Source organism: Rhinichthys klamathensis, unplaced genomic scaffold (genome assembly GCF_029890125.1).
Source record: "Rhinichthys klamathensis goyatoka isolate OS25496 unplaced genomic scaffold, OSU_Roscu_1.1 h1tg000147l_1, whole genome shotgun sequence".
Classification (NCBI taxonomy): Eukaryota; Metazoa; Chordata; class Actinopteri; order Cypriniformes; family Leuciscidae; genus Rhinichthys; species Rhinichthys klamathensis.
Window position 1 is genome coordinate 2,215,392 of NW_026606682.1, and position 18,763 is coordinate 2,234,154.

General features: G+C 38.1%; 2 protein-coding genes and 1 long non-coding RNA gene across 6 annotated transcripts in view; 2 read left to right on the forward strand and 1 right to left on the reverse strand.

Annotated features, from left to right (window-relative positions):
* The window catches only part of hnrnpa1b (heterogeneous nuclear ribonucleoprotein A1b), a 54,449-nt gene extending 36,603 nt beyond the window's left edge, over nt 1-17,846 (forward strand). The window contains exons 2-12 of one of the 4 annotated variants that reach the window (XM_056257976.1): nt 14,459-14,484; nt 14,989-15,108; nt 15,209-15,355; nt 15,429-15,639; nt 15,727-15,819; nt 15,898-16,047; nt 16,139-16,210; nt 16,725-16,914; nt 17,142-17,176; nt 17,274-17,352; nt 17,544-17,846. In XM_056257976.1, the coding sequence (XP_056113951.1) occupies nt 14,473-14,484; nt 14,989-15,108; nt 15,209-15,355; nt 15,429-15,639; nt 15,727-15,819; nt 15,898-16,047; nt 16,139-16,210; nt 16,725-16,914; nt 17,142-17,176; nt 17,274-17,341 (1,098 nt within the window). In that variant the 5' untranslated portion in view covers nt 14,459-14,472 and the 3' untranslated portion in view covers nt 17,342-17,352; nt 17,544-17,846. Of the gene's footprint in view, nt 1-14,458; nt 14,485-14,988; nt 15,109-15,208; nt 15,356-15,428; nt 15,640-15,726; nt 15,820-15,897; nt 16,048-16,138; nt 16,211-16,724; nt 16,915-16,996; nt 17,177-17,273; nt 17,353-17,543 lie in introns of all 4 variants that reach the window. The other 3 variants (XM_056257974.1, XM_056257977.1, XM_056257975.1) reach the window with 3 other exon arrangements.
* Nucleotides 954-13,896, reverse strand: cbx5 (chromobox homolog 5 (HP1 alpha homolog, Drosophila)). The gene is made up of 6 exons (XM_056257990.1): nt 13,759-13,896; nt 12,577-12,647; nt 7,145-7,358; nt 6,114-6,345; nt 5,759-5,859; nt 954-1,464 (listed from the first exon to the last, which is right to left on the reverse strand). The coding sequence occupies exons 3-6, from the start codon at nt 7,282-7,284 to the stop codon at nt 1,323-1,325; spliced, it is 615 nt and encodes a 204-aa protein (XP_056113965.1). The 5' UTR covers nt 7,285-7,358; nt 12,577-12,647; nt 13,759-13,896; the 3' UTR covers nt 954-1,322.
* A 116-nt stretch (nt 17,847-17,962) lies between the features above and the next one.
* Nucleotides 17,963-18,654, forward strand: LOC130090562 (uncharacterized). Its single transcript, XR_008807708.1, has 2 exons — nt 17,963-18,489; nt 18,573-18,654. It is a non-coding gene; the product is annotated as an uncharacterized LOC130090562 (long non-coding RNA).
* The last annotated feature ends 109 nt before the right edge of the window (nt 18,655-18,763 follow it).

Genomic DNA, 18,763 nt, shown 5'->3' on the forward strand with positions numbered 1-18,763 from the left:
TTTAAAATCAACTGCTAGAACTGAGTCCTCTGTGGAAATGATCATGTCAAGGATGGTCCTTTTGCAACAACAAAAACATTTTTAAAATTGTAACCAACTGTTTAAATGTTTAAAAACTCCCTTCCCCACTAGGTTTAAACCTTTCCCACTATTCTACTGCCAGTGGACTATGTCCATGGGTTTCAAATAAAAGACGTTTCCTGTTGTAAATGAAAAGTAGCTTTGTTCAACTATGCTCTGTAAAAACAAAAAAGCACTACAGAGCACAAAACGCCAATGTAGTCACGTGACCTTGATAAACAACTTTATTGAGTCAACTCTAGGTTAAAAAAGTAATAAGAACCCGACATATGCTTAAACTACCACGTGAATGAGGACAGCTCTGAGTTCATGAGGTCAAACAGGGAATGTGTTCACCAAAATCAGCCACAAGAGGGAGTATGTCAGTTAGACTTATGAATGAATATCAAGGAAAAATTGTGGAAACCGATTAAAAATGTCCCATTTCACACTCAGGTGATGACGATTGTCTGCCCTCCTACAAGCAAGAGTGACGAGTTTAAAGATTAAGAATGGTTAAAAAGGGCCAATTTTGACGCTAGAAAAGTTATATATTTTTTTACACGTTAGAGGGATAAAGTAAAAAAATAAATGGATGCCAATAATTTTCCTAATTTTAATCAGGGCAAGTTATCATAAGGTAAAGTTCTGTTATGTGGCTTTACTGACAATTAGAAGCAAAAACAAAACAAAAACAAATCAATTACAGGATTCTGGCCCACAGTTATTACAGTTAAAAACTGTGATACAGCAAAATTCATTCTACCTGATTGGAAAAACCCGTTATAGATGAACGCTGAACCTCAACCGTTTTTTTTTTTTGTTGTTGTTTTTTTTCAGTCATGTCAGCAATACTACGAAATCAACTGAGAATAAAAGAGTTAAAAGGTTGGCATGTACGGGTTTTCATGGTTTCACATCTACACTAGCACACAATACATCATAAGAACATAGTTGTAGGGGCACAAATACACAAATAATGACAAAAAAGAAGGAAGATCAGAGAGAGTAAGAGAAAAGAGATCACATTCCACGGCTCTCCGTTGCTGCCACAGTTCACCATGGCCTTTCGGTGTGTGTCTGGTGAGTGATGCTGTTTCATGAAGGGTGGGCAGAGGTTTTGAAGGTGGGCAGTAACCTCCATTACTCGCTGGCTGTTTCTTTTTCTAAATGGTCCGTTAAAAGTTGGCTATGAGAGTGTCACCAGTGCGACAAAGAGCACAAGGTTTGGAGGACTGTGTCTTTCCTCTACCTTATGCCATTTAAACAGCCGTGGCACTCTTTTCCTTCTTATCGCCGTCTTCATGCCAGGTCAGACGCTCCTCATAGAAGGCAATGACGATCTGTGGGCACTTGTGATTGGCTTCCTTTGCAAGCACAAGGTCTGCCTCATCAGAGTCCTTCCTGTGGTGGGACATCAGTGAAAATTGCATTAATTGGACAATTGCACAAGGTTATACATCATCCTGCACTGAATAAGCTCCAGTTCTGATAAAAAAATATCCTTAAAAACACTTCTTTATTAAAGCTTCTTGCACCAAGTTCATTTAGGAGAGCTTGAACAGAATTAAACATTAAACCATTTTTAAAGACCTCATGATTGACTAACTTCCAGATACTAGAGCAGATACTGATTTTGTTTACATTCACTACATATTTTTCTGTCATAAAAATCTGGGTTTCTGTAGAGATTAAAAAAAAACAAAAAACAGATCACTTCACTTTTACTTAAACAGGCTGGGGGACATTCAACTAACTTCAACAGGGTAACTGCAAGTTTAAAATACACAAGACGTTTTAGTCAGCATTGAAATTAGTTTATGTACTAATATATCAACACAGACAAATTTCTGGTGTAATATTGTGTTTAAAGAAAGACAATAAAAAGATTATTGTGCAGATACTAATCAAATCTGTATATTGAATGTGTTAAAATAGTTATTGGTCTTTGGGCGGCCCAGAGAGAAGCTGCAAGAGTTTAGATTCAATTAAAAGCCAGATTTGGATTATTGTGCAACCAAAACACCAAAAAAAAAAAAAAAAAAAAAAAAAAAAAAAAGATTTTCATTAAAAAAAAAAAATTTATTAGATTTGTAATTAGAAATAATTATATACACTGGGACTCTAACTTTGAAATGCCTATGCTTTACTACTCCCGGCTGCTAATTCAAAATGATGGAGATAAAACATGCTCTCCAACAACTATCTTCAATATATTACGATACTAACACCCTACAGTAAAGATATTAATATCAATTCATCAACAGTGGATCATAAGAGAGATGTATGGTATTCATTGATTGTGAACTCCTCTGAAACAGCCCCTGTACAACATTTTTACTTTGAAATTGAAGCGCTCAAATTTATTAAAATCATAGCCCTTTTGAAGTTTAATAATCACATTAGGCTGCATCACGATTCCAGTTTCTCTGTCCCAAATTGTAAGACTCCCTTTAACCCACTTAAGATAATTAAGACATGTTATGGCCTTAAATTCAATCAAACTGAATTAAGACTTTTTAAGGACCCACAGAAACCCTGAAAATATATTCAGGGTTATATATGAAGCTATGCATCATAGTGTTGCACGATATACCGGTACTAGAAAGGTATCGTGATACCTTGCTATTAAAAAGGGTACGATATGAACTTTTATTAGTACCGGTACTTTAAAAGTGACAGCACTCTAAATAATAAGAGCAGTATTTCTTAATTTGCGTTGCTGTGTGACAGCAGGAGTCAGGATGTGTGTGCAGAGCTCCACTTCCACTGTTTACATGCACTAAACAGCGGAAGCAGAACAGTAAAATATATACGCGCAGCGCTTGGCAAAGAAACATGCATGCATGAGAAAATAAAACGTGGGACGTGCTCGCGCTCGCGCTGTCGGGCTCAGACCTGAAGTTGCGCGCACACGCCTTTCAGATGTGATCATCACTTCCGTTCTCTTTTGCGGATTATTAGGTTTGAATAATCAAAATTCTATGTAAAAATGCACGTCCTGGCTAGTATTCACGTAAACACAGTCGGGTATGTCTTTATTGAACGTAAACCATTTGTATAAAGAAATTGTATGTATTGCGTGCAGGTCTTAAAGGGCCGGACCGGCAACCAAACATTCTGTGTGATTAATGTTCATCCAACAACAAAAGAAAATAGACAATCATCTAATGCTTGACTGAATAAATGTAATCTATTTATTAAGAATCAGTCTGTAGTTCATTTATAGAGTGATGACATTATTTTTTCAGCTACAGAAGGTCTATTTAACAGTAGCATTCAAAAAAGAAATTAAGCACTGTTTATTTTATTTGTCTCATAGTATTTGTCATATTGTTTAATTTGCTTTTTTGCTTATTTTTAATAACAAAGATAAAATAAAACTAAATATCTACATTGTAATTATAAAATTACATTTAAATAATATTAAATGACTTGTATCATGAAATAAGATTTTGGCCATCCCAACCTGTTCAGAATTGTGAAATTTTAGCGAATTTTAGCATGATTGATAATGATGTGATTGTTGCAAACATCTCTGTAAGGACGTTCACACTGGCATGTGATTGTTAGGCTATTATTTTTGATAAAGGGGAGGGAATTGTCAAAAAGCAGGGCAGGGACATACTGGTCAAGTGAGTTTTCAAATTTTTTAAATCATTAGTACAACAATGATTTGTAAGTTCTGTCATATTTTACTGTTTTTTTTGTTGTTTTTTTGCCGTGGTATCGATTCAGTATCGAGGTATTCTGGTCTGGTATCGTGACAATACTAATGCCTCATATTTGCCCACAGCTTTATATTAGAAATGTTAGAGATAGGCCTAGTCATTTACAAATTTGTGAAAGCAGTGAACACAGAAAATGCAAAAATACAAATTTTCGTCATTTATTACGCAACTATGTAGTTTAATTATGATTCATTGTATTATGCCAGTGTACAGCTAGTAACATTTGACCAATGGAACATTTAGGCAATAGACAAGTAGGATAACATTCAGTTTATAATGCAATCCTATATGATGCAAAAGGCTACATTTGTAATAAACACTGTATTTTTCTGCCTCAATCTATGAAGAAACCCAACATAAGATCATAAAAGGAATACACTTTTGGACTCAGTAGGCGATTTTCCAGCATCGGGCCAACGGTTCAAAAGATTGGTAAGGAACGGTTTCCAGTTATATTTCTACTTGAGCTTGGAAAAGTGGCTATTGTTTTGTGTAACTTCTGTAGTCTGTTAAAGTGTGATCATTTGTCATGTATGGTAAGTTTAATATAGCGTTTACAGTTAAGTGTACCAGTCAGGAACTCCAATTATATTTGTAAACAAGTCAAATATAAATAAATGCTGAGTGGAAACTACAATGATTGGTTTCAAATGTACAGGTGTAAATAGGTGTAAAATTCAGACAAAAGAAAATTGAGTCTTCAGTCTCACACAGGGCAGGAGTGTGAATGTGAGCAAAGTTCAGACAAAGAAACAATAACGGGGCAGTTGCATGAAATCAGACATAATCCCAGGTGTAAATGAGGCCATTGAAACTATTGTCCTAACATCCATCTCGGGTGATCCAATCACAATTGGTCAGTCGAGAGACATCCCTGTCATTAACATGCATATCGAGACCACTTGTGATTCGATTTAAATCTAATTTAAATGACAAATACATAGCAGTTCTAAATTCACATTTTAACAGGGTTTTTCCTGCATTGAAAATATTTGGTGGCCGCCTAAATGAATCCTTGTTGAATTTATTTTTTTATCATTTAATATGACGATACCTGCCTTTCTACTGTACCGGTACCCGCTGATAGCCGACTCCTTTAAAATGTGTTTTGGCAGCACTGAGATGTAACCAATCACAGACATATCTGTCGAGCATGTGAAAGTTATGGCCAATCAGATTAGTTCGAATCCGTTCAACACCACTCGAAACACCAGAGTTTTCGTTCAGCGAAAGTTCTGCACGCTCGCAAATCCTTTCTTAATAACCAACAAAGTATAAAAACAATGTCAGTAAAAGATTCATTGCACAGCGTAAACAGCTTAATTGATAATAACAGGAGTTTTTGCAAGAGTGCAACTTTGTGTACCCTGCGTTGAATTTAAGCTTCAGTGATTATGATGGTAGCGATCTTTGTTTGCATTCTGTATATAATTTATATATTTTCATGCTGCTAACAACACATTGCAAAGTTTCTGGCTTGGCAAACGTATTTAAATGCGTGATTGACAGTGATAACCACAGCAATGGACTGAACAATAAAATCTGATACTGTATGTCAAATGATCTGTTCATTAAGTTTTGGGAACTAACTTTTCAAAGCAGTCACTCTGTGACTTTTTACATATAAATTTACAGATTTTTTTTTTTAAAATATAAAATAGTTCCAAGCACTTTATTTGATGATCTGTCCTGACAGTAATTATTTTTTATTTAACAAATAAACAGGTTAATATTATCCCTTTAGTAATATTAAGTTAATATAACAGTTTGTAATATTAAATAAATAATAAGTTGATGTTACAAACTGTTTCTTAGCATTTATTTATTATTCAGTACTGGGCTCACAGATCACATGGGTACTAGGCTACTTTAAAATGTGTGTGGTTGACCATGTTCATCCTCCACCATAGATAACAATTTTTGACAGAGAATATGGTCAGATTTGTTCATTGAAATAAATTGCTCACCACTTCATAAGGAACATAAGGTCTCCACAAGAGTCTGTTGCTCCAATAATCTTCTCAGGCTCCAGGCCTCGCTCAAATCCTCTTGCTACAAGAATCTCATCCTAAGAAGAACAAAGACTAAGATCAAAATCCCCTAAATTACTCAAACTAGAAATATCATTAACACCACCACCACCACCACATTAAATACACTGCCCACCACAACAATGCCACTTAAGTAAGAAATGATTTAAGAAACATATTTTATAATTAATTTCAGCCCTCTGGATATATTTGCATTATCAAGATGGATATTGCATGGTAATTACATGCAAATGAAGCTTGAGTATGGGCTAAACTTTTGATAAGCCTGTACCTCCTTTTTCTTTTTGGGTTTACTGCCACTCCCGTTCTCGTCCTCTGAGTTTTTCCTTTTGCTTGTGCTGCTGCTGCCGCTACTGTCTTTGGGACGGGCCAAAGAAGAGCCTGTGCTGGAGGGCTTGCTGCTGGGTGGGCTTCCACTGCTTCCCTTTTTATAGGTTTTCATGAACTCCGAGATAAGCTCTGGGCAGTCCAGATTCTTCTCCGGTTCCCATGTGTTGTGTTTGCTGCAAGACAATGCACAATCAATGATGAAGTAAGAACATTGTATTTCCTCGTATTATGTGTGCATGAGATATACTAACAGGAAGTTTGCACACTACTAAAATTGCCAAGAATTGAGTGATCTTCAAACTAATTTCTTAAATGGTTTGGTTTAGAATTCAGACAGGCCCATTGCATCTCAGTGTGAAAACTGCTGACGTGTTTCATTGTCATTTCATGCATTTGAAGACTTTTACATGCAGCAACACCCTACATGTTCCTAAGATGTGAAAACAGCCTATTTCATTGCGTAAACACCCTTAAGTCCCCAAGATACTTCAAGCAAAATCGAAGAAAGAACTGGTGTGACATCATTTAAAACAAAATCAGCCATTTTTCATGTTTGATACTGTAGAGCTGCTTACCTATAAGCAATATATTGTGTAAAGTGCTAAATAAATAAACGTGACATGACTGGGGTACTAAATTGCAGAGAAAGTGCAAACATATGAAAGAAATTCATACAGGTTTGGAACAACGAGTAAATTACAGAATTGTCTTTTTGGTAGAACTATCCCTTTAACTGCTGTTTCTCAGCACTGTCACTTGTTGTGTTTATTTTGTTATTGAGAGAAAGGCGCACAGCACATATTTACATATTCATCTAAATGGCATTCTCAGCAATGTGGGCGTCAGGATGCTCGCTAACAGTATATCGCTGCTCACGCATTTCGAACCCCTAGGTGAAAATGAATAAAAAAAGAACTTCACTGCGAGTGTATCTGGGCCTTTTGATTATTGTAAAGGGCAATGCTGACTTACTCCGTAAAGCCTTTCCACTTGAGGAAATATTCTACACGGCCCTTCACAACTCTCCTGTCCAAGACCTTCTCCACCATGTACTCTTCCTCATCTGAGGAAGCAGCCTCATCATCTTCACGGTTCTGGTTCTTCTTTCCCATGGCTGATTCTAAGTGTCTTCCTCTGAGCTAATGTGACCTCTGTGGCTCCCTGGTCTGGGGAGGAAAATGGTCAACTGAAAAAAAGAAAAAGGAAAAAAACATTAGCAAGACTATGAGTTGATGCTATTTACCATATAAAATTACGAAGAATAAAACTCTGCAGGGTGCTCATATTTGACTGTTAAGGTGCATATCCACTGCAGATTTTGATCAAAACAAACACTTGATAGTTCTATTAAGACTCTAGAAAAAGTTTATTTCTATTGCACCTTTGTTTTGTTATCTTTAATTGTACTATTGCTTGTCATTTGCGATTTATATTTGATTACAGTTTATTTAAAAAATTGCCAAAGAACACAGAAAAATGTTTACTTAAGAAATCAGTTAGCAATAGTTTCTGCTGTGGTATTGAGAATCGTAAGATTTCATAGGTACAAGTAAATATCGACTATTAAGGGTGTCATGATTTCGATTTTAAATCGAAATCGACCGAAATCAAGTCACAATCTCGAACTTCGAATAAAAAAAATGGAATCGTCGATGCTGCCGCGCCCCCATATCACGTCCGGTCGGCGTGCCAAGCGGAAGAAAACACGCGTGTTGAAGTGCTGCGAGTCAACCTCCTCTAAATGAGCTACGTCTACTCTTTCATTGAAGTCGCCGGTGTGGAAGTATTTTGGATTTCCAGTGAGTTATGCTGACAACGTTCACGCTTCAAAAAAGCCACAGTTTGCAAGCTCTGCTAGGTGCGTGTACCATATTCTTCCACTGGCAGCACGACTAAGGCCGGAGACACCCTGGCTGCATGGCGTGAGCGTGGCGTAGGGGTGTGCGATATCACGGTTTTTGATCGTGGACGATTAAAATGTCTCCACGATCTGCTTTTGAAGAAATATCGTAGTATCGTGCATTTTATCAGTTGCAGTTCTGGCGCCGAGCTCCGTCTCAACATACAACAAATGTTAACGCAGAGGAACGGGACACTGCAGTTCACAGAAGTTCATTATTTGCATGTGCTTTAAAGCCTTGCTGGTTAAACATGTAATTCACGTGCTGATGCGCTGTTCTGACGTGTGCTTTCTGAGCGCATACACCCGAAGCACACGGGCACTAAAAGCCTGTCTAACAGCGTCTGTTTACTGGACTACGTTATAAGTTATCTTTCGAGTCTTATTGCGCTAATATTGTCAAATACACACAAGGTTTACATAAACAAAGTTGGTTATGTCTAAAGTGAAAGCAAACAGAAAAAAAATGAGAGAAAATCTGCTTGTCAAATGCGTGTCTCTGTGCGTGTATATTAGACGCGTCGCGTGCAGCTCTTAAAGCGACAGTAGCCAGTTAGTAAACAAGCTGCCTCTTGTCTTTAAAGAGATAGTTCACCCAAAAATAAAAATTCTGTCATTATTTACTCACTCTAATGTTGTTCCAAACCTGTATTAATTTCTTTCTTCTGTTGAAAATAAAAGTTATTTGGAAGAATGTGGCTAACCAAACAGTTGCTGGTCCCCATTGACTTCCATAGTAGGAAAACATATACTATGGAAGTCACTGGAGTACAGCAACTGTTTGGTTAGCCACATTCTTCCAAATAACTTTTATTTTCAACAGAAGAAAGAAACTTATTCGGGTTTAAAACAACTTGAGAGATGTTTGGGAGAACTATCCCTTTAATGTTAATAAAACAACAAAACACAAAGAGGAAATCACTCACTGCTCTTGACTGAGAACTTTAGTAGTAGCTTTAATAATAATCAATGTATAATTTATACAGTGAAGTCTATGTTGTGTTTTATTTTTTATTTGTTCATTTAGCCTAATTACTTTCTTCAATGCTACTGTTAAATACCCCTACTGCAGCTGAAAAAATAAAGCACTGTTTTTCATTTGTATATTAAGTTGTGTATGCTTAATGTGTATCTTTGTTCCTAATTCTTAATAACAAAGAAAATAATGATAAAGATTTTTATCTTCGCCACTTTGGCCTAAATGTCTGCCATTCTTTTTTCTTTTTCTTTTTTTTAAATAGGGACATTAGTTTGGCTGTAATGCTCAGTCACTTGCAAAATAGTAAAACCAACATGAAAAAGAATCGTGATAAAATCGTTAATCGTGATTTTCCTGAAAAAAATCGTGATATGATATTTTTGCCATATCGCCCACCCCTAGCGTGGCGTTTCTGTTGCGTGGCGGCTGCGTCGCGTTTTCTGTGTCTTTGCACACCAGAAACGTGTCTGACGCGGCGCTGCTGCTGCTAGGTGATGTATAGGGAGGACGTATTGTGGAAGCCCTATACTTAATGTTAAGCATAAATATAAAGCCTACTGATAAAGACAGAATAGACTACATTTTTTTTTCGTTCTGTATTGACAGGTGCAATATTTGAAAAATGATCATTATTTATTTTTAAATTATATGTCTCTGAAATTATCTGAATTTATGTCAAAACCTAGACTTTCAACCATCAAAATGTAATTTATTAATATGTATTTGTGTACAAAATAACATATAAACATATTTTCCTATTCTATTTTGCCTGGAAACGCTTCCAACACGCTTGTGTGTCGCGTGAAAAATAGGCGTCGGTTCTATTTCTAGCATGCACGAGTTTCACGTGTCACGCAGGCAATCTGCAAGCTCTAACCTGTTAACATGGGAGCCGAAATAAAAACGGACACGCCACGCAGCTGAGACGCTTACGTCACGCAGCCAGTGTGTCTCCGGCCTAACCATACACTGTAAAAAAAAGATGGACGACGCCCCTTCGCTCTTTTCCATTGGAGAGAACTGAAGCCGCCAGTGTCCTGATATGGCGCTGACATATTGGAACTTGAGTCTGCGCAGTAGGGGTGGGGGAAAAAATCGATTCTTAGATGCATCGCGATGCGGACGTGGACGATTCTGAATCGATTCACAATTGTCAAAAATCGATTTTCAAAAAAAAAAATTTTTTTTTAGATATATATTTATAATAACGTAATATTGACGGAACGCGAAAGACGGAACTCTGAAGCGCGGAAGTGCAGTGGCCGGACCGTCTGTGGCGTGCACATAACAGACGCGGACGCGATGGCTGAGCGCCAAATCCAAACACCCTCCTCGTTAAAAGCTGACGTGTGGAAATATTTTGGCTTCTGAAGTTGAAGGGGGGAAAGGAGCTGGACAAGAGCCACACTAGTTGTAAGCTTTGTAGAGTAAAACTAAAATATTTCGGAAACAAGACACATGAAGCCAAATGACACGTTTCCAGCCAGAGGAGGAAAAACACTCGGCTGTAACGTTACCGGTGTGGTGCCGAATTCTGACCCCCGCCAAATTATTACCCCCCTAGTATGGTAGGTTTAGGATTAGTTGTGGGGGAGGAGTTAGGATTAGGGGTGGGGTTAGGATTAGGCAATCAGGTACTGATTTCAACGAGGGGGGTAATAATTTGGCAGGGAGTCGAAATTCGGCACAACACCGGTCGTTGTTATATTATTAATTTACTACAAATATGCTGCTAGTTCAGACACACATGTATTTTCCTGTTGGTTCTTTGCAATGTTAATAAAATATATTGTACGTTAATTCTTTATGGGTCATTACTTTGTACTTTTAAAGCAAAGTATTTATAGTCACACACACACAAAAAAAAGATTCTGATAATCGATTTAGCATCGAATCGCAGCCCTCTGAATCGTAATCGAATCGAATCGTGAGGTGCCTAGAGATTCCCACCCCTACTGCGCAGTAGCGTTTTCGGGACCAGTCATGCGCAGTCATGAGCAGGAAGTAAAGCCGCGAAATCAAGGCCCTGCCCTCACTCTCGCTGAATCAATCGCAAGCACACGCCCTGCACTTTTCTTAAAGGGATACTCCACTTTTTTTGGAAATAGGCTCATTTTACAACTCCCCCAGAGTTTTTACCGTTTTTGAATCCATTCAGCCGATCTCCGGTTCTGGCGGTACCACTTTTAGCATAGCTTAGCATACATCATTGAAGTGGACAAGACCATTAGCATTTCTAAAAAAAAAAATGACCAAAGAGTTTTGATATTTTTCCTATTTAAAACTTGACTCTTCTGTAGTTACATCGTGCACTAAGACCGACGGAAAATGTAAAGTTTCGATTTTCTAGGCTGATATGGCTAGGAACTATAGTCTCATTCCTGCGTAATAATCAAGAAACTTCACTGCCGTACCTTGAGAGCAGCAGGCGTAATGATATGACGCAGCGCCTGAAATTAGGCCACCTTCCGTCAACACAACGGAACTATTTTCAGGCGCTGCGTCATATCATTACGCCTGCTGCTCTCATGGTACGGCAGTGAAGTTTCTTGATTATTACGCAGGAATGAGACTATAGTTCCTAGCCATATCAGCCTAGAAAATCGAAACTTTACATTTTCCGTCGGTCTTAGTGCACGATGTAACTACAGAAGAGTCAAGTTTTAAATAGGAAAAATATCAAAACTCTTTGGTCATTTTTTTTTTTTAAATGCTAATGGTCTTGTCCACTTCAATGATGTATGCTAAGCTATGCTAAAAGTGGCTTATTTTTAAAAACAAACACTTGAAATTACATTAACGTGATAGAAATTACAGCAAATGACAGAAACTATCTTTAGAAAAAATATATTTGAAGTGTAATTTAATTATTTAGTTGGTCTCACGTCCCGTTGAATAACATGGGTAGGCGGGGCTTATGAGCTATACTAGGACCGGTCACTGGGGGGCGATCGAGACGTTTTGGCTACACTTTTGAGGGCTTGTGTGGCACGCTTGGGCCTAACATGGCAGGGCATCTCCGCAGGCACCACAAAAACATAGATTTATCTGTTAAACCAACAACTGTTTGTTTGTTTTGTGAACTTGAATGTCATCTTCTGTGAAGAAGACTGCAGTTGCAAAAGAGAAACTATGGCAGTTTATTTTGCTGAAGTTTCCAATTGACTAAAGATACAAATTATTATATTATATTATACGCACTTTATGTTGTTAATAAATGTTTTAAATGTAGAGTGGTACAATGACAATGTAGAGTGGTACATTGCGAACAAAGGTCAGATATTATATTGCATAAAAGTCTAAAATAGCATAACAACCTGTGCTTTAAAAAAATAAATGTAAAAATCGAGAATCGAAAGAATCTAAAATCGAATCGAAAGAATCTAAAATTTTGAATAGAATCTAAAATTACTCATAAAATGATAATAGAGGGCGGCAGAATTCTCAAAATCTTAAGAGTTAAGGTTAAACTTTTGTTAACCTAACAGCAATGACAAAAATCAGTATTTGTTTTTCTGCACTCACCTACAGTCCTCTATTGTAGGGCGTGACCTTAAAATGCAGAGACGATTCTTGATCAGAGCATCCAAGGATCCCTTAAGCAAATAAAGTTCATTGAAACATATTTGCATTTAAATATAAACAAAATGTGTATAAAGACATTAAGTATAAAACTTTCATCTTAAAGTGAAACGCACCCACTGCTCTTATAAAAAAAAACTCTACAGACCTCTTTAGAAAAAAAACATACAAAAGCATTTTATTTGAGGAGCTACAAAATAATTTTAGGCTTAATGCATAATAATAATAGCAAAATAAATAAACCGCAAAAGATGTTTAGTAAACAATGATTAATCAATTAAAAGGTTGTGTATAATGTCTGAACACTCTATATTAGACTAAGCAATTATATTGGTGGATTGGGATGCAGTTCCCATATTCATTTACCAAGACACATATTTAACCAACCTTGCACTAGAATCGCGATAAACCAGCCATGTGTTCTTATCTTCGTGTTGTGAAGGATCTTAGCGAGCAAGGCCAAATTATGTGAAACACTGACCAGCCCTACACAGCTTTCACGTTTTCATACGTTCACATCTCTTGTCATATGCTAATTTCCAATGTATTTAACTTATTCCTAAACACATAAACAACATCGGGTTTAAATGTAACGTTAGTGCTAGCTGCACTGCTAACATTTGGCTACAGAAGTCTCAATGACTACTACCGTTTGCCTCACTATAAGATCATTTTAAAGGAGCAACAAAACAAAGAGATAAGACAATATGCTTGCTAAACAATTCCGTGGTGTTGTGTTTGTGTAACGTACAAATAACTATAAGCTAGTTCAACGAACCAATGCCTGCGATAACAAAAAACAAGGTTCACCGATGCCCATGCGCACATGATAGCAGGCTAATTTAGCTCAATTAGCATACAGTCTATAATTCTTTATTTGACTCTCGTCGTCTAACCGATGCTAGCAAAGCATTCACGCGCTTTTTCGCATTTATTTGAATGTTGTCGTCGTGCGCGCTACACTGTGCGAGCCTTTGCTTAGCAACAGCGCGGGCCGAGCTGAACAGATTTCACCTGATCTTATCATGTTTAAACGTAAAAACGACGGCGCAAATCTTTTACAGTGCAATGAGAATCTACAATGACATATTATGCCGTTAATGTTGATAATTATTTGATACTTACTGAGGTATTTTTCGACGTTTTTCTATTCGTGTTGGATAATGAGGCTGAGGCGGCGGCGGCTTCTTCCCTGCACACAGGAGTTTGCTGCCTCTCGCGCATGCATCCGTCCAGTGGCGAGTCTAGCCAATCAGCATGCGCCTGAGCGAGTCGCTCTCGCGCCAAAAACAGCCTCGCGCTTATACAATGGGATGCGCACGCGCCACATAACTACTAAAACCACAGGTTTTGGTTAATATTTGTGATCTTTTTAAATTATATGTTTTTTAGAAAAATATGTTTTCTACTTTTTAGAAAAAAAAAAACATATTTTCAATGAGAGACATGAGTGTCTTTACATAATAAGTGCTATCGAATCTATATTAAAGAAAATATAACTTGTTAATTAATAAATTATTAAGCCCCTCTTATATTAAATAATACGTTTATTTAAATAAATAAATAAAAAGCGTACAGGTTTTGCTTTTCGAATTTTTAGAAAGATTTCCGATCAAACGCACTAACCTCTGCTCTCGGGATTGACTTGAGTCTCAGCCAATCAGACGTCCCCAAAAGGCAAAACAAAAGCATTAGCGGGAACAGTAAACCAATCATCGTCTAACGTAGGAGGGGACTGTTTTCACCCAAGCTATTTATGGTATCTCCCCCACTTCTCAGTGTGTGTCTCACCGACAGGCGTGTGGCGCAGCACAAACAGAAACAGAAACAGTCGGTAGGATGTCTAAAGAGGTAGGTTGACTTTAATATAGTTATTTAGGAGTTGCAACAGCCTACTTTTAAGCAATGTGGTTGTGTGCGTGTTTTCGAATTTAATTTTGACTTTATTCGTTGCTCTTTGTTATTTGCAAAGAGCGTGTTCGAGCCGCCATTTTAACTCTTGTAGAATGCAGACATGAGGCCGCATGATTGCATCGAAGGTTGTGTTCCCGAAAATAATTACTACTTTGTTTTAATTACTCATTCGCCGTATTTATAATGGTCTACATTTATTTACTACCACCACTGTTTGGCTGAAACCGAGATACTATTACAAATAGGCCGCATGGTCCGGAACCAACATGGCGGAGGTCTTCGTTCACCTCGCTTTTATGTTAACGTTACCTCAAGGTCTCATGAGTCACGACGCTTCGCGCTCGAATGTATTGTTAGTTTAATGTCTGCCTGCAGGAAATTGACTCGGTGCACAGCTTTAGTGTTCACTTACTCAGCTATTATATGGATTGTTCTTTTCAGGGCCAACCACGTGAGCCAGAGCAGCTGCGGAAGCTCTTCATTGGAGGGCTCAGCTTTGAAACCACAGATGATAGTTTGCGGGCGCATTTTGAACAATGGGGAACCCTAACAGATTGTGTGGTAAGTCCCTATCTATTTAGCTGTTTACTATATTATGAGTTTTTTTTAATGGTATGATAAGGGCCAGTGTTTAACCATTATGCGTATGTGTTTTTCTCAGGTGATGAAAGACCCAAACACAAAACGATCCAGGGGTTTTGGGTTTGTCACCTATGCTGGTGTGACTGAAGTCGATGCTGCTATGGATGCACGCCCCCACAAGGTCGATGGTCGGCTTGTAGAGCCCAAACGAGCCGTGTCTCGAGAGGTGAGAACTTACGTAATGTAAACTTTCTAAAGAGATATATGTATGGAAATGCCTAAATGCATGTCTGTTTCAGGACTCCAACAAGCCATTTGCTCACACAACTGTGAAAAAGATCTTTGTGGGTGGCATTAAGGATGACACTGAGGAGGACCATCTTCGTGGCTACTTCGATGTGTTTGGAAAGATTGAAGCCGTTGAGATAATGGTCGACCACAAGACCGGAAACAAAAGGGGCTTTGCCTTTGTTACGTTTGATGACCATGATTCTGTTGATCGTATTGTCAGTAAGTGCTTTAGTTTCGGTGTCAACTTTTTAACTTCTTAATATTGTATGGTTTAAAAAAAATAACCCTGGTATGTTCCCCCATTAGTTCAAAAATACCACACTGTGAATGGGCACAACTGTGAAGTCAGAAAAGCTCTTTCTAAACAAGAAATGCAAAACACTGGGATGAACATGAGAGGTAAGTTTGTTCATGGTTGTCCCCGGTATCTCTCTTAATACACTTGGCTGTATTAATTTATTTTAAATAACTCTGTAGGCCGTGGTGGTGGTGGTGGTGGAGGTGGCGGCGGCGGCAGCAACGGTGGAGGTGGAAACTTCAACAGATATGGCAATAATGGTGGCTACAACAATGACTTTGGAGGCGGTGGTGGGGGCGGTGGCAACCGCGATGGATACTTCGGAAGAGGTACATGCCAATGAAGAAATTTTAAAGTGTTCTGAAGTCTGTATTTGAGTTTTATAGTGACTTAACAGCTTTTTTCACAATCCTGTTGCAGGAGGTAGAGGAGGTAATGGTGGAGGAGGTGGTTATGGAGGGGACTGCTACAACAATGGATTTGGTGGAGATGGTATGCGTTTGTGTTCTTTAGTATTTTGAAATTTAACTGATTGTAAATGTTAAGTAGAGTTGGATATCATTTTGAGTTTTCTGATTCTTGTCGATTCTAGAATGTTTTTATAAACTTATTCAAAGCATTTTTGCAAAAAAAAATTGCATCTGAATACCATGAACAAATCAACAGGCTAAAGAACAAGGAACTTTTGCATATGGTTTTAACAAATACCGGAGCAAAAAACAACTAGCCAAACTAATACATTTCCAGCATGAAAGACCAAAGGACACTCTGTAACTGAACAAAAACAAGTTGGCAATGGCACAAATACAACTGAACAAAGATGCTGCTAATAAATAAAACCGTTTTAAAGGGGAGGTATAATGCCCTTTTCATGAGATGTAAAGTCTCCGATGTCCCCAGAGTGTGTATGTGAAGTCTGTGCTTTGGTTGTGAAAACATTGTGCAAGACTGAATGGTTTAAATTTAAAGTACACAGAAATTTAGCAATTCCTGTGACTTTCTCCAGGTGGTTATGGAGGTGGTGGAGGCGGCGGCAGCGGTCCTGGTAACTATGGTGGAAATCGTGGATATGGAGGTGGTGGAGGAGGACAAGGTTATGGCAACCAGGGCGGAGGTTATGGTGGCGGTGGAAACAGCAGTGGTGGATATAATGACAATTACAACAATGGCAATGGAAACTTTGGAGGTGGTGGTGAGTACATGCAAATAGGTTTACAATTAAGATTGACAAGTGCCTGGATTGTCGGCAGTAACAGTGTATGACTTAAATGTTCATAGGTAACTTTGGTGGCGGCGGCAGCGGCGGTGGCGCCAGCAGTGGAGGCGGTAACTACAGTGACTTCGGCAGCTATAACAACCAGCAGTCCAATTATGGTCCCATGAAAGGGAACTTTGGAGGTGGTGGTGGTAGTAGTGGCAGCAGCAGCGGAGGAGGGAGGAACAGTGGCCCATATGGTGGTGAGCTCTTCATAATGGCCTTCTACACATGTCCCTTTAGGTTCAAATCTCCTTGTATAAACAATTTGGATCCTAACATGCATGATGTCTGTTCTAGGTGGCTATGGAGGTGGATCCAGTGGTGGTGGTGGATATGGTGGTGGCTCTGGTGGTAGACGGTTTTAAGCTCAGAAGAGGTTTGTTTCAAATTCTGCTGTCTCCTTAAATAGACTTGTTTCAGATTACTTTATTTACAGGGTAACAATACCTATATGTTAGTCTTGGACTGAATGCTCTTCATTAAACTGTAACCTTGCTGTACATCTGGTGTAGAAACAACCCTCAGTTAGTGTGCAGCTTAACAATTGTTGTTCATATTGTTCAACAGGACTGAGTGCTTTAGGAGAGGACAGCAAGAGAAGTGACAGGGCAGATGCAGGTTTACATCCCTAGATCTGCTCAGCCAAACAGGTTTGGCAGATTTACAGCTGCCACCAGAAGAAGTGTACAGTAGCGCTATCGTGTGTGGGACATCATGAATTTGTCATCATGCAAACTTATTTTATATTGTCTATTGAGGAAAAAGCATTCCAATGAGGTTTTATGTAGAATTACTTTCAGTCGTTATGGTTTTTATTTTATGTAACCAATCAAGGTGAAATAAAACATAATTTTTGTTTTTTTTAAAAGATGTGCTGTATTAGTCGTTTTTGGTTTCTGGGGGTTTTAGTGTAGTACTCTTGAACGTAATATGGGAGTTTCTATGAGCCTTTTTAGTAGTAATTCAATTTTAAAGACTGTCTTCTGGCTCTTAAATGGAAATCCATTCTTGTTAAATTGTAAATTGAACTGATTCAAAAAGCATTGGCTGTTAAATGCAAATGCTTAGAGTAGTGGACATTTGGTTGCATATCAGTCTAGCCATGGGAGCAAGCTGAGAAAGGAGTAGCAAGATCATCGCCCTGTGAAGAAGCAGAGCAGGGAGTACAGGGCGCTACTCAAAGACTAGCAGGCAGCGCTTTTAAAACTCCTGTAGGTAAGAACAGACTTCTCCACTACCGCTGGTAACTAAGAATTGTATTAGATGAAGCTGTACAGATAATGTGAACTTCCCATTCAGTGTTGTGTTTACAGAGGAAGTAACTGCAGTCAGCATAGTTTGGTGACGCTTTTATAAAATTGAAACATTTTTAATGCATGCCCAGTTATTTTTTCCACATGTTCCATATTTAACTTGCTGACCATGATACTCTTGCTTTTTCAGGAACTGATGAGTGAATCATCTCTTGAAATGAAGACATGTTTGTCCATTTAAACTGGTGCTATAATAAAAGGTAGTTGCTTTTGTAATGTAATTTTCATGTGTTTACAGTCTCTCTGAATCTCAGACCTTTTTTTTTTCTCTCTCTCGTTCTAGGACAAAGATGCAGCTGAATAGATTTATTTTTTATACCTGTGGTTTTTACACTTTTTACAAATAAAACTTTTAATGCAACAAATGATGTGAGTTGGTTGTCTTGTTGAACCCATTTAATAAAAGTTTGTATTTTGGACATGTAATACTGATTCTTCAAAGTTTGACTAATGTTGTAATGTACAAAAGTGTTT